Source organism: Nipponia nippon, unplaced genomic scaffold (genome assembly GCF_047370975.1).
Source record: "Nipponia nippon isolate SJK-2023a ecotype South Korea unplaced genomic scaffold, ASM4737097v1 scaffold_5, whole genome shotgun sequence".
NCBI classification, from domain to species: domain Eukaryota; kingdom Metazoa; phylum Chordata; class Aves; order Pelecaniformes; family Threskiornithidae; genus Nipponia; species Nipponia nippon.
The window spans coordinates 98,837,815-98,852,099 of record NW_028262369.1 but is presented as its reverse complement, the minus strand read 5'-3'; the positions used below and the strand labels follow the sequence as shown (position 1 = coordinate 98,852,099).

Here is a 14,285-nt window from a genome sequence, read left to right as displayed (position 1 = left end):
AGATCAGTATCATAATTCTTTGAAATGAATAAAATACTAAGCTATATGTGCATCTCCAGAACAATAAAATGTAGAACTTTTAAAGGTTGTTTTTGGCATGTATGTTCTATATCAATGTGGTAACAATTAAAAAGGCATTGGAGAAGTTGTATTTTTTGTGACAAGCAACGCAACTGTGGCTGAAAATGCATTTGGAACACTGAGTCAAAACTTGGAAAGATGTTTTGTTATTAGACAGACAGGAACTGTCTGTTAAAACAGTTGATACTTGACTTCCCTGTGCTTGACTGTAGTCTAATAGAAATCACGTATACCGAGCAACCCATATATTAAAAGGGTTTTCTTATACCATGTTTCAGCAGCAATAAGTTCCTGCTTAACCAATGGGCAATACTATGTCCCAATAGTATGTGACCAGTGAGAAAACAGAACTAAAGGAATATGTTAGTGATGTCTCACAGAGAGATTTTCTCATTAATAACCATCTTCTAGAAGAGTTTACTTATTTCACCTATTTATCCTTTTTTTTGGTCAGGGAAGGTACTAAGAGAAATAAATGAATACTGAAGTGGTTAGGCCAAATCATATTTAAGGTATTTTTGACAATAACTGATAAAATGGTTAGAAGGCAGATGTAAAATGTGAAGCAACTTTAAGAAGATGACTTTTAAAAACAAATCTGTCAAGTGAAAATTGAGCTGTATCTTGGAGATTAAATTTTATTTTTTTGATTTCATTGTAGATTATTTACCATGAGGACTATAAAAACAAGATCAAAGGCAAGTGGAGTCAAACTCCATGCTATGATGTTGCAATTGCGAAAATGAATGCAGAAAATATAAGTATGGTAAGTGAATTCTTCAGAAAACCTTGACATGAGCAGCTTTATTCTCTGTTTATGTTAACATGGAAAACGCTGATTAATTTTGCCTGCTGCATTTGTGGTAGTTCACTTTTCCTAAATAAACTACTTTGTGGATGTGTGATTTATAATGTAAGTGCATTTGTTATCTCTTTGTCTCTGTTCCTAACAGAGAAAATACCAGGAAGACTTTGAAAACATGAAAGACCAAATCTACTTTATGCAGACTGAAACTCCAGAATATGAAGCTAATAAACGAGTTTCAAATAACGTCAGTAAGGTATGTTATGTGTGCTCCCATTCGTTTAGCTTGAGTGTAGTTCTGAAGTCAGGCCAGTTTGTGCTGAAACTGTTTTGTCAAGTGTCAAAAATATTTTCTTATATGCAAAAGATGTATTCTTGTGTACTGTCCACTAGGAAGCTTATAACAACTCTTAGCCATGCTTATGATCTTCCACAACAGTGCCTATGAAGTAGAATTTTCTTTCAGTGACGTAGAATTGGCTTCATTGTTTGTTCTGATTATGTTATGTGCCTGATTTTTAATTGGAACAACTCCATACTGTTAACCAAGGCCGACTTAAGCTAGTTCAGTTTGGCTCAGTATTTTCATATTTATTCATCCTTGCTCAGTGTATCTCAGTGATGTTGTGCTGGCCCATCTTGTGTTCAAAACACAGATTTTGTTTGACTTCTGCATTTTCTGCAATAGTATATGCGTCAGCAAAGACAATCTTATGCCATTGATTGTAAGAATGTGACTATTCTGAGATGTCAACGGATATTTGAAAAATTACAATGTTTGGAGAGGGGCTTAAAGGTGGGGACATCTACTGAATAGCTCTCACTTGTCTTCCAGCCCTGCCTCCCATCTTGTCACCCATGCACTCCTGTGATCTGAGTGCCTTTCATGGTCCTTTGCCATCATGAATCATAAGTTAAAAAACAGGGAAATTTTCCTGAAAACTTCACGATGATATAGGTTAGTGAGTGTTTGGCTTTTAATACTGATTTTTAAAACCCCATTCTTTTTATTTTTATTTTTTTAAAGGTAAAATACAGAGCAGACTATGAAAAGAACAAAGCTATTGCAGATTATAATGTGCTTCCTGCTACAGAGAACCCATTGCTGAGGCAATTAAAAGCTGCAGGAGATGTGCTGAGTGATGTAAGTATTATCAAAGTACAGCTGGATGATTTTCGGTCACGTACAATAAACCAAACTCATCATTTCTTCACAAGGCTTCTCCTTTGGATCTCATAGTATTTTTAGTTTTATAGACCGGTATTTGTCATGAGATACCACCAACCAGAACAGCATAGATAAAGACTCATTTCTGCACAGCAGAGTGTAGCATGTTATGGGGATAGCTAATTATTGTATAGTTCATTTAGATCCCTGTGGAAAATGGATCACAAGATGACAGTTCTTCCCTTACTGTTTTAAGGAACTTCAACTGATGCCAGTAATAATAAAATATATGGTACTTTTCATAAATATATATGTATTCATATATATTGTATTCTGGTTACTCACTGTAATGGCTTTCTCAATTTCTCTCTTCTTGCTCTTTTCATCTGTATGGAAAGGGATTGCATATTTCTCAGTGCCAGAAGTTCAAAAACCATTAGTCAGACCCTTCTGTCTTCCCTTACGAACCTAAGAGTCACTAAAAATTTTTTCAAAACAATCATTGGAAAAAAAGTGCCATCTGTTTTTCTGTCTTCTGGGAAAGCTTTTCTTTGCAACCATTTCAGTTTTAGTCTTATCATTTTGAATGTGTTGCGAGTGAGTTGAGTGAAATCTGCTGCATTGTCTGACATTATTTTCTTTTGCAGAAATTATACAAAGAAGCCTATGAACAATCAAAAGCAACCAGCATGAATTACTGTGACACACCGAAGTTCCAGACTGATACTGTTCTGAAGAATTTTAGTGATGTATGTATTTGATTTATGTTACGTCGTTCAGTACTGACACTCTTGATTACTTTTGTTTATCAACTTGTGATTATTTTTCCAGGTAAAATATAAAGATGCGTATCAAAAGAATATTTTAGGACACTATTTGGGCAGCTTTGAGGACCCACATCATACACACTGCATGAAAGTTGAAGCTATGAAGAGTGATGTAAGTGTGGCAATCGTTCTGTTTTCACCATCATACTTTCATTTCGGAGAGAGCTCAATGATGGTTTCTTACTGAATGTTGATTTTATTCCTAGAAAAATTACAAAGCAGATTATGAGGAGGAAAAGACAAAGTGCTACTTCCCTCAGACCATAACGCAAGAGTACGAAGCTATTAAGAAGTTAGATCAGTGTAAAGATGTAAGTACAGGACAGTGGTGGTTCTCAAGCAATTACATGCAGAGTACCTGCTGCTGAGGCATGTAGAAATTCACAGTGATTCCTCTTAGCTTCGATGATGTTGAATTTGGTGTTATTAGCATATGTGACTTTTAAAAACCATATTCATCTGTATTTTACAGCCTTTTGTGACATCTAGTGATCAAGACAGATATAGCACAATCTTTTTTTAAGAAGTTAAAACATAAAATTAAATGAATAGTACCAACATGAAGAATGAACCTCAAGCATTTCTCTGCTTAAGTCAACATATGTTTACATTAATACGTTAAAAGTACTTTAGTTACTTTATTAAAACTAATTTTATTTACTTTATCAATACTTGGAAAATACTTTAAATAGATATTTGTATATAATATACAATATACTGTATACTATATGATACATTATATTTATATACCTACTCAAAATATTTTACATTAATACTTTAAAAATACTTTTACAAATTTATTTGCTCTCTGATAATATTAAAAAGTAAGATGAGAACCATTGTGCATGGCAGTGCTTCTCTGCACACATGCCGTAACTGCTAACTATCCCAAGTAATGCTACATTGCTATGTCTTATAAAATAGTTTTGCTTATGTAGATTTTCTGCAAATATATTTATTCTTTTCCTTCAGCACACTTACAAAAAGCATCCTGATCAAACCAAATTTACTCAAGTGACTGACTCTCCAGTACAGAAGCAAGCAGAGATCAATAGCAAACAACTGAGTGATGTAAGTAAGCTTAGAAAACACGTTGCTACCCTTTGAAGTTATCAATTTCTGCACTGTGGCCACCTTCACTTTATCATCTGGTTTTAAGAGAACTCCTGAAATGAATGTGGAAGTGAATGTGTGTGCATATACATGCACACAAGCACAAAAACATTTGTGTGTATTCACAGTTCTGTTCCAGTGGAAGATCGCCTGGAGATCAGATTGTTTTTAATTCTTCAAGTGGCTGTTAATGTCAAGCTTTAGTGTGTATGTTTGTAATTTTGTTTACGTCCATCGTTCTTAATGTATTCTTTGCACCAGTTAAGTCAATGGGGTTTATACCATTCACTTGGCAAGGACTAGGATTTCATCTCTGCCTTTCTTTGTGAGTGAGGTAACATGAGATCTTTAAGTTGTGCCACAGCATTATTAAGCATTTATAATCTATAGTCATTCAGCTGCTAAATTTATTTCTTTATTTTTCTTTGCAGATAATTTATAAATCCAAAGGTGAAGAAATTATTCACAAGTACCACCTCCCTCCAGATGTGCCCCAGTTTATACAGGCTAAAGTTAATGCCTACAATATTAGTGATGTAAGTATATTTTGAATCCAGAGCTCTGGATTCAACTTACAATATGAAGTTTCTGTTGGATAAAAACAAATTCAAAATTCACCTTTTCTTCTAGAACTATTACAAAACGGGATTGGAAGAATTAAAATCAAGGGGATATGATCTAAAAAGTGATGCTATTCCTATCCAAGCTGCCAAGGCTGCTAGGCAGGCTGCCAGTGATGTGAGTACATCCTTCCTAAAGGAACAGTTTAATTCGAAGGAGGTTACTTAAGCAATGTTTGCAATTATGTGTATTAAGGATATCTGAAGGGTAACTTCTTTATTGCCTTTTTTTAAGCATGTTATTGGACATATTAACAGTTGTATTTTTCTTGGTGTTTCATTGCTTCACTAACGTATTTGTATAATTGCATTTAGAAAGGGCTGTTTCATTATGTAATTCTTTGTGAATAAACAGGCTATCTTGCACTCCAGTAAGGTTAAGGAAAGGTTAAGGAAAGACTAAGGAAAATCATGAGGAGTAGGTCAGTAGTGGTTAAGGAAAATCATGAGGAGTAGGTCAGTAGTGACAGCTGCATGAGCAATGGCCCCTGAATTCTCTCTGTCCTTAATTATAGGTCTGATCATAAATGAGATGAAAGACTCCAGGACATCACTGGGTTTTGGGTAGATTCCTGGGGATGACCTCGTGGAAGTCCCTTAGTATTTTAAGACTCCTCTCCCTCTTATGATCAGTACAAGTGAGATAGATACTACTATTTTGAAAGCTAACTGATTTGTGCAGCAGTGAATTGTAGAGAGATATGTGTCTGGTTTTATTAAGGTGTATGGTCACTGACTTAAATGTGAGGGATACTCTTTGTAGAAAACAAAGGGTAGCCTTTGCTTTTAAGTTACTTATTGCTAAGTTACTGCACTTACTTAAGATGATATTCTCCGTGTTCTATTATATTCTAACAGGTTAACTATAAAAAAGCCTATGAACTTGCCAAGGGTAAACTCGTTGGCTTCAAGAGCCTCCAGGATGATCCCAAACTCGTTCATTATATGAAGGTAGCCAAGATGCAGTCTGAGCGAGAGTACAAGAAAGATTACGAGAAAACAAAAACTAAGTACAACATTCCACTGGATATGGTCAATGTTGTCGGTGCCAAGAAGGCTCAAGAGATTGCCAGCAATGCTAATTACAAGAACCTCCTACACCACTATACTTATTTACCAGATGCAATGAATGTGGAGCTGACCAAAAATATGATGGAGATTCAGAGTGATGTAAGTAAAACCTCATGTGAACAGAATTTTTTTGAGGTGCCTCAAGCAAAAACTGTGAAGACTCAGGAGAGGTCCCTGAATTGTTTTTTCTGATTCCTAACTTTTAAAATGCTGTTTTCACTCCTTTATTAGAATGCATACAAAGCAGATTATAATAACTGGATGAAAGGCATTGGTTGGATCCCCATTGGCTCCGTAGAAGTAGAAAAAGCTAAAAAAGCTGGAGAAGCCTTGAATGAAAAGAAATATCGTCAGCATCCGGACACCATTAAATTTACAAGTGTGGTGGACTCTCCGGTAATGGTCCAAGCCAAACAGAATTCAGTTCAACTCAATGATGTAAGTAGAGAAAGAAATGGGTGTTAGAGTAAAGTAGTGATGTATCTACTGAAGAGCTGAGCGTTGTCTTTAAAATTTTTTAAAACACTATTAGCCTGAAAGTGTTTCTCCATGTTGTCATTGTTTTGTGCTCTGATTTTGCCTGAGTAATTTCCTGGTATAAGTCTGCAAAGCTGTACGGAAATCATGTGGCTCTTTCAGTTCACATCAGCTGATTCTGTCCGTTTATATTTTAAGTGCATTTGAAATACATTTGATTTAAGAAATGTGAAATTTTCAAGTTGTTTATTGATGTTTTGCCACCTACAATAATGAATGAATTACAGAACGCTTGGTGAATCACAATATATCCATCATTATAAACCAGCAAGCTTTGTTTTATGTTACACTCTTCTACCACCTCTTGTTATCCCGCTGTTTCAGAAATGGGTTTTTACGTCCATTAAAGGGCTTAATTTTACTGCGTAAAGACTGCATAGAGCTTTTAGGGTGCGTTCCTTCTATCAATAAGATCAACAATCCTGAATGAAAAGTACAGCCTCAGTCTTTATGACATAGGTGCCAATGTACATTTATCTGCAAAATCAAACATAAACCCTCAGTTAATTTACAGTGAGCTGGAGCTAGCTATACAAGTGAAAAAGGATTTATTTCTGTATCATGTATTTTACAGAAACTATACAGATCTTCTGGAGAAGAAGTTAAACATAAATATACTCTTACCCCCGATGTCCCACAGTTTATCCAAGCTAGATACAATGCAGCTAACATCAGTGATGTAAGTGACTTCTTTGCAACATGTTTTACACATTGTTAATGAACTTTTGAGTAATATGTTACAGACACACTCATATTGCAGATTCCTTTCGCTGATATGCAGTTCTCTATAATCACCTTTTATCACTGTAATTTTTCATTCCTGGTGTCATTTGAATTTCCAGCCAGATACCATTTAGTCATGTAATCATTCAATTAATTTAATTAATTGATAACTCTGTTCTCATAAATGAAGACTGATAGTTGTATATGATCCCCACTGCATCTGCTTCTGAAGAATTGCCTGGAGTAGCTTAGAAGTAGCTTTGACTTGCACATTGTTCATGTGATTGCTAGGTTCTCTAGAATAATACGGATATTCTTTTTTAGGCATATTATAAACAAGGCTACCATGATCTAATAGCTAAAGGGAACAACGTGTCACTTGATGCTATTCCAATTACTCTAGCCAAGGCTTCAAGAAACATTGCTAGTGATGTAAGTATATATTCCAGGTATACTTTTCTTAGGCATTTAGTAAAAAAGTTATCCGTTACAGGCCATGTGGTAGGCCTCATATGTTGCACAAGTCTCACTAGAGTCAGTATTACGAGAAAGACGTTCTTGGTCTTTCCCAAAGGCTTAGTTTGTGTAGAACTTATTTTATGCTCATCTTGTTTGCTTTAAATAGGCAAATGCTACTGCACTGTGTTTCTTAACCCACTTTTCACAGGAGAAATGAAATCAGTAGTTCTTGCAATCATTCTGTGACAAATTTCCAGAAAATACACTATGTTATCGCTTATTTACAGACCATGAAACAATGTGTGCAAAGGGTGCTTTTGGTTATACAGTGGAGTCTGGCTTATACGTGAATCAGAAGGCTTTATAGTGCAAATGGTATAAAGTGGGATATGTTTCAGTGGTTTCCTGTAACTAGAGGAAGCTGTCCAGTCATATTCCATTTGTTTGCTATTGCTTTCAAATGACTGAGAAGGATTGTCTCAATTATTCTGATATTTTTCATACACCTTTCAACACAGGAATACTTAAGAAACGTTTTCCCTTCCTTACACAAAAAGCTAATGTTGATAAATCTTATTGTGGTGTGTGTAACCCGTTGTGTACAGGTGGAGCAAGAAAAGCTAATGTAGGTACAGTGGCCGGGTGTGCCATTTAGGAGAGCTTATCCTTCTGAACTGCTTGCAGCTGCTTTTTCCAATGAAAGACGTGAGAGCTTTTCTTTTCCTTTGCATTAGTGTGGACATCAATAGCCATGCCACTGTACATTTGGTCTCTTTCCTCTGTTTCTAGTATAAATATAAAGAAGCATATGAAAAGGCTAAAGGAAAACAGGTTGGTTTCAGAAGCCTGCAAGATGACCCTAAGCTTGTCCACTACATGAATGTAGCAAAGATTCAGTCTGAGCGTGAGTACAAGAAAGACTACGAGAAGACCAAGACTAACTATCATACACCTCCTGACATGTACAGTATCCAGGCTGCTAAACAGTCTCAGGATGTAGCTTCTAATGCCCACTACAAAAACCTGATCCATCACTACACTTACCTGCCGGATGCCATGGATGTTGAGCTGGCAAAGAACATGATGCAAATTCAGAGTGATGTAAGTATTTCAGTGATTGCAATTTCATGGATATTTTCCTGCACACTGTGAAAAATAAAACACGAGTTTATATTTAATGAAAATTGCCATTACTGTATGGGAATGGTCTGTTTTTCTTATGTCTTGGGGGAAATTGTTAGAAATTTTATCAGCTGATGGTGGCATTTAGAAATACCAGATTCCAGGGGAGTTCTACTCAACAGGATTTTGATGTTGGCATATCAATGGAGAGCAGATTTCTGGAATATTGAATTGAAATGAACTTGTTTTTCACATTTTCTCAGAAGATTTTATTTTGCAACTAGCATGATTTCATTCTTTAAGACTTCTTTTAAGTTGTCTTGCTTTGTCTTCACATAAGATAGATATGATAGTGTAGTTGGACTATTATTAACTATTTAGGATGAAAGAGCGGACAAAATGTAACTATCGATATAATTAGAAATACATTCTGGAGATCTCTGGCATAGGACGTCTCTCCTAGGACCTTCTCGTTCCTTCTTGCAGATAGAGAGTTTTAAATGGTTGTCTGGGTGTGCATGGTTGCACTCTGCACCTCTTTGTATACTGTAGAATTTGACTCTGTATGCATCCCTATGGAGGACCACTCATTTTAGAGTTAGAACATGGAACGGTCTTAAAAAAGAGTGTCCAGAGTATCCTTGCATTCAGACTGTGCATCTGAACGTTTATATGAGATAACCTTCTGCATATTTTGTAGCCGGGATAAATTTTTCTATTGCAGTCTGTGAATTCTGCTTAATTTACTGTAGGAGGAACTATAGGAAAGAAACCAAAAATTGAGCCTCTGCTCTGTGGACCTTTGTGTAAATTCAGGTCTCATAGCGTCTGCTGAAACATGGAACAAATTAAACCATGTTAAACGGTCACCATATGGTAGTTTAGAATTTATTAAGAATTGAAGGTTGGTGAAATTTTTCACACGGGTAAAAGAAAAGGAAAGTTAGTAAATATTGAAGGGAAGTTACAGTTTATAAGAAATGAATCATGAATTAAAAGTACAATAGCTCATTTTCTTCCTTATGAAATCACAGAGAAACATAGAAAATATCTGTTGTTCCCTTCAAGAATTTATAAATATTTCCTGCTAATGTATAACACGCTAGCTAGACTATGTGATTATTGTTTTAAACAGAATTATTACAGTTCTGTGGGAAAATCTTGGTTCATGTTGGCTTTCTCTCCTTCAGAATGCATACAAACAAGAGTATAACAGCTGGTTCAAGGGTATTGGATGGAGTCCTCTTGGTTCTCTGGATGTTGAAAAAGCTAAAAAGGCTGGAGAGGCATTAAATGAAAAGAAATACCGTCAGCACCCAGACACCATCAAATTTACAAGTATACCAGATTCCATACCAATGGTGTTAGCTCAGCACAACACCAAGCAACTGAGTGATGTAAGAAATTTTTCATTATTAATGCAATATAGCGATTTTATTTTTTTACCATATTTATAATTTATATGTTACTGTCTGACATTCCACCTAAAAAAGCCTTTAAATCTTAAAAACTGTAAAAATAGTAAGGTTGCAAATTGTTGGTAAGAATTAAGCATTGTTGCACTGTCTCTATTTGTTAACACCATTACCTACCTTGTACTTGTCAACAAGTATTTGTTTATTTTTCCTTGCAGGTAGCATATAAGCAAGAGGGTGAAAAAGTAAAACACAAATATACCCTGGATCCTGATGTTCCTCAGTTTATTCAAGCCAGGGTCAACGCCTTCAATTTGAGTGATGTGAGCATATGACCAATAGTTTGTTCAATAATATATTCATTTACTTAATAGAAAAAAACCCTTTTATTTATTCGTGCTATGATATTGAATATAGAAATGCACAAGCTCTGAACTGAGCTAAACTTTTACTTCTAGAAGTCAATGAGTTTTGTGCTTGTTAAGCTAATTTTTAAACTGTCTGAGCACTCCAGAAAATAAACACATTTCCCTGCTTTATTACCAAACTACTTGGATTGACTGAATGAAAAAACCAGCATGACTTATTCAAATTCCTATAGGTTTGGAGACTTATGTGATCTACTTTTATATAAAACACACTGCATAAGCAAGCAGTACGAGTTCTCTGTAGGTTGCTTCCTGCTGCTGGGTTTTCAAAGGAAATTAACTCATCCAGTGGAAGGATAGTAAGGCCTTTTTCTGCCATTCAGCTACTGGTTTGCCTGCTTTCCATCACTTCTTCCATCCATCCAACACCATAAAATCTCCACTGATAGTATCACTTTTATTGCCTTCATGATATTAAATTTTTTGGTGGCATTATCAGGCCTCCAGGAACTAGTAAAAGCTGACATCTCTCTTAATCCCATCTTGTAGAAAGCCTGGAAATACTATTAGTCTGTCCAGATGCTAACTGCTAACAATGAAAAAAAAAAAAAGAAAAAGGGGTTTGCTTAAGCAAGGGCGAAAATGCCACTGATTGATAGAGTTGTTCCACATAAAAATTGCAAAAAATGCTTATGGAATTAATGATGTAGCTACATGAATTAAGCTGATTGTTTTGAGGGACTCTCCTATATTTATAGTAGATTTATTTATCACAATGTAACTGTAGTTTGTGTACAGGCTAGCATTTTTCTCTGAAATTGCACAGACTAAACTGAATATTTTGACTCCTATAACTATAACAAAAATACGGGCTTAAACAACTCCGTTAAAATTGCTACTTGTAATGTTGCGAACTCATACCTTTTTTCCCTGTAAGGCTAACTACAAAGCAGACTGGAAAAAAACCATTGCCAAAGGATATGATCTGAAACCAGATGCGATTCCTATTATTGCTGCTAAAGCTTCTCGAAATATTGCCAGTGATGTAAGTATAATTTACATGAAGTGGAATACATACACCTACTGTGTTACAGCTTTCTGTAGTATATTATGCTATAGGGCATATGCCATATGTGTATAATGGTATAGAGACACATAGCTTTGAGAATTGAAACTCTTATGATACGATGAAGTAACAAGTGAATTCAGATGTTTACATGAACCTCTGAAAAAAACTGTTTCTTTGGAAATGCATCGTAATGCCTGTGAGTGCTGGTGAGCTGTATATGCTTCAAGTATTCACCAGTTTATTTGGAAGTTCCTTTCTTATAATTTACCGATGCTGTATTCTTAATTGCTGGTGACCTGAACTTCTACTTGTCTGGCATTCACAAGCTGTACAGAAATGTGGCTGTTTTCAGGCAGTTATGTCAATTTAAAGCTTGGTGTGCCATCTGATACAAGCTATGAAAGGAGATTTGGAACACAGAAATAAATTCACTAACTTTAGCAAAAGGCTGCAAACGACTTCCATTCCCCACTTAAACATGCCTCCACCCAATAGCTGAGTATTGGGATATCCAGTTGTTCGGTAGTCTTGGGCTTTTCAGTAATACATTATTTTGCTGGTCTTTTAATTAAAAGCTGGATGTACCTGGGAGTTAGAAGTCTATGGCAGTAAAATATAATAAGCAGTGGCAATCGTGAGGGAGGGCATGTAACTGCATATCTAGATTTAGATCTATGCCAGGGGTCAAGGCAAGCTGAGAAATCCAGCGATCCTCTTCTTTTTTTTTACCAAAATAATCCTGTGCCATCTGAAAAACAGTTTATGAGTTTATAGAATGAACTGCAGTTGTTAAAATATTGAGTTTCAAAGTATTAAAATTTTCAAAAGTATGTTTTCTCTTTCCAAAGTGGGTAAGCCTTTCTTTTCCTTTGTTTCTAGTACAAGTACAAAGAATCATATGAGAAAGGTAAAGGCAAACAGGTTGGATACCGAAGCCTGCAGGATGATCCTAAACTTGTTCATTACATGAATGTGGCCAAAATGCAATCAGATCGTGAATACAAGAAGGATTACGAAGTCACCAAGACCAAATATCATACTCCTTTGGATATGTTCAGCGTGACGGCTGCCAAGAAAGCCCAGGAAGCGGTTACAAACGCTGGCTATAAACAGCTAATTCACAATTATACACTCTTGCCTGATTCTGTGAACCTGGAGCTATCAAGAAATGTGATGCAGCTTCAGAGTGATGTATGTAATGATTAATCAGCTCATTTTTTTTCTTCTCAGTATGACTGTGTTACGCTATTAACCTTTTAAGGGTAAAAAATGAACTATATTGAATTAACAGTAGATTGACATGTAAACGTCGTCTGGAACTCTGTATTTTCCAAAGATTATCAGAATTTTGTGTAGCTGATAAGTTCTAGGGAACTTACCTAGCAAGTAACAACTTTCTTTGTATCTCTACCTATTTGGCTAATTCTCAGCAAATGAACATGTTTTTCTAACTCGTGTATTTTTGTAGCTGGATTTGTAATTACGATGTGTTATTACTGTGATTATTATTCGTATTGTCAGAGATCGTAGGTTATGTGCAGTCTAAATTCTGACTATATTTTATTTAAGTTTACTGAAAACATACATTATGTATGTTTGTATTATACCTAGGGATTTGAGATTTATTTATTTTGTTCACTTTTCCTTCCTGCCTTTCTCCTCCAGCAGATGCATATGCCATGCATGATAAGGATTTATAAAAAAGCTTTCTAGTTTCCATTAAGTTTTGTGACTCGTTTCCATTTTTTGTTTTCACTAGTGTAACTTCAGGGTCTGCTTGTTTATCCAGAAAGTATTTAGTTTAATCTGCATTACTGACAAATTATCTGACAAATTTGAAATTCCCAAAAAAGTTAATAAGCTGATTGAAAGTGTTCTTCAGATTCTAAGCATTGTTTGGAGAGGATAATATGCGTGTTCCCATTGGCCAACAGATAGAGGATCTGACCTTTAGACATTGTTCTTTCCAAATACAGAACTTTTCAGCTCAAGTTTTTTGCTTCCCCATTGTATTTTTACCTACCCTGGTTGAGTTGGCTGAGCTTGCTTGGCTGGCTAACTCAGGATGTTTGCCAGGAGAGAAGCGTGGTACCTGAGGACAAATTTTGCCCTGGGTACACATGCTATGACAGTATGTGGTCTTTTTCTCAGACTCTGATAGTCTCCCTGTTACTTCTAACAGTGCAGTTCAGGAACAGGTTTATTTTCACAGCATTTTTGTACCTTTATCTGTTCTGAAAGCCATGTTATAAAGTATGATTAAATAGGAATGGTGTCTATTCCAGATTGTGCAGAACCAGGCCATTAAGCAGAAGTTGCTGAAACAATTTCTCTGAATTAATTCTACTACGAACTGAGCCTACTAACAAACAAGAGTGTAATTTAAAAAAAAATTATATTTTTGTCAGATTTTCATATTTAGCACTCAAAAATTGTTCTAAGGTCTGTGCATTTGGTTTGCAGTGCGAGTTCTACACATTGGTTTAGTGAAAAGAATTTCTTTATCCCTAACACAACAATACTTGTTAGAGTTACGCTAAGAATTTGGAAAACAATAGCAGTTATAATAGGCTTGTCTAAATTTTCTGGTAAAATGAATGACCAGGAGAAGTTTTAAGGCCTTACCTGTTTTTATGTATATGGGCATTGTAATTTTCCTTGTCTCACTGTGGTTTTCCTTGTTTATTTTTTAAAAGAATGTGTACAAAGCAGACTTTAATAACTGGTTGAGAGGAGTTGGCTGGATACCAATTCAGTCGCTGGATGTAGAAAAGGCCAAAAAAGCTACAGAGATTCTCAGTGAAAAGAAGTATCGCCAGCACCCAGACAAGCTGAAGTATTCTATTACAATGGATGCAATGGAACAAGTGCTAGCTAAGCAAAATGCCAAGACCATGAATAAGGTGA

At 35.6% G+C, this 14,285-nt stretch overlaps 1 protein-coding gene across 2 annotated transcripts in view; it reads left to right on the top strand.

The window, feature by feature from the left end:
• Window positions 1–14,285, top strand: part of NEB (nebulin) — a 124,755-nt gene that overhangs the window by 11,768 nt on the left and 98,702 nt on the right. For both annotated transcript variants that reach the window (XM_087731532.1, XM_087731531.1), the window contains exons 9-27: window positions 743–847; window positions 1,035–1,142; window positions 1,914–2,030; window positions 2,702–2,803; window positions 2,886–2,993; window positions 3,088–3,192; window positions 3,854–3,952; window positions 4,426–4,530; window positions 4,625–4,732; window positions 5,473–5,784; window positions 5,917–6,123; window positions 6,797–6,901; window positions 7,270–7,377; window positions 8,194–8,505; window positions 9,717–9,923; window positions 10,160–10,264; window positions 11,247–11,354; window positions 12,258–12,569; window positions 14,075–14,281. In XM_087731532.1, the coding sequence (XP_087587658.1) occupies window positions 743–847; window positions 1,035–1,142; window positions 1,914–2,030; window positions 2,702–2,803; window positions 2,886–2,993; window positions 3,088–3,192; window positions 3,854–3,952; window positions 4,426–4,530; window positions 4,625–4,732; window positions 5,473–5,784; window positions 5,917–6,123; window positions 6,797–6,901; window positions 7,270–7,377; window positions 8,194–8,505; window positions 9,717–9,923; window positions 10,160–10,264; window positions 11,247–11,354; window positions 12,258–12,569; window positions 14,075–14,281 (2,940 nt within the window). The remainder of the gene's footprint in view (window positions 1–742; window positions 848–1,034; window positions 1,143–1,913; window positions 2,031–2,701; window positions 2,804–2,885; window positions 2,994–3,087; window positions 3,193–3,853; window positions 3,953–4,425; window positions 4,531–4,624; window positions 4,733–5,472; window positions 5,785–5,916; window positions 6,124–6,796; window positions 6,902–7,269; window positions 7,378–8,193; window positions 8,506–9,716; window positions 9,924–10,159; window positions 10,265–11,246; window positions 11,355–12,257; window positions 12,570–14,074; window positions 14,282–14,285) is intronic.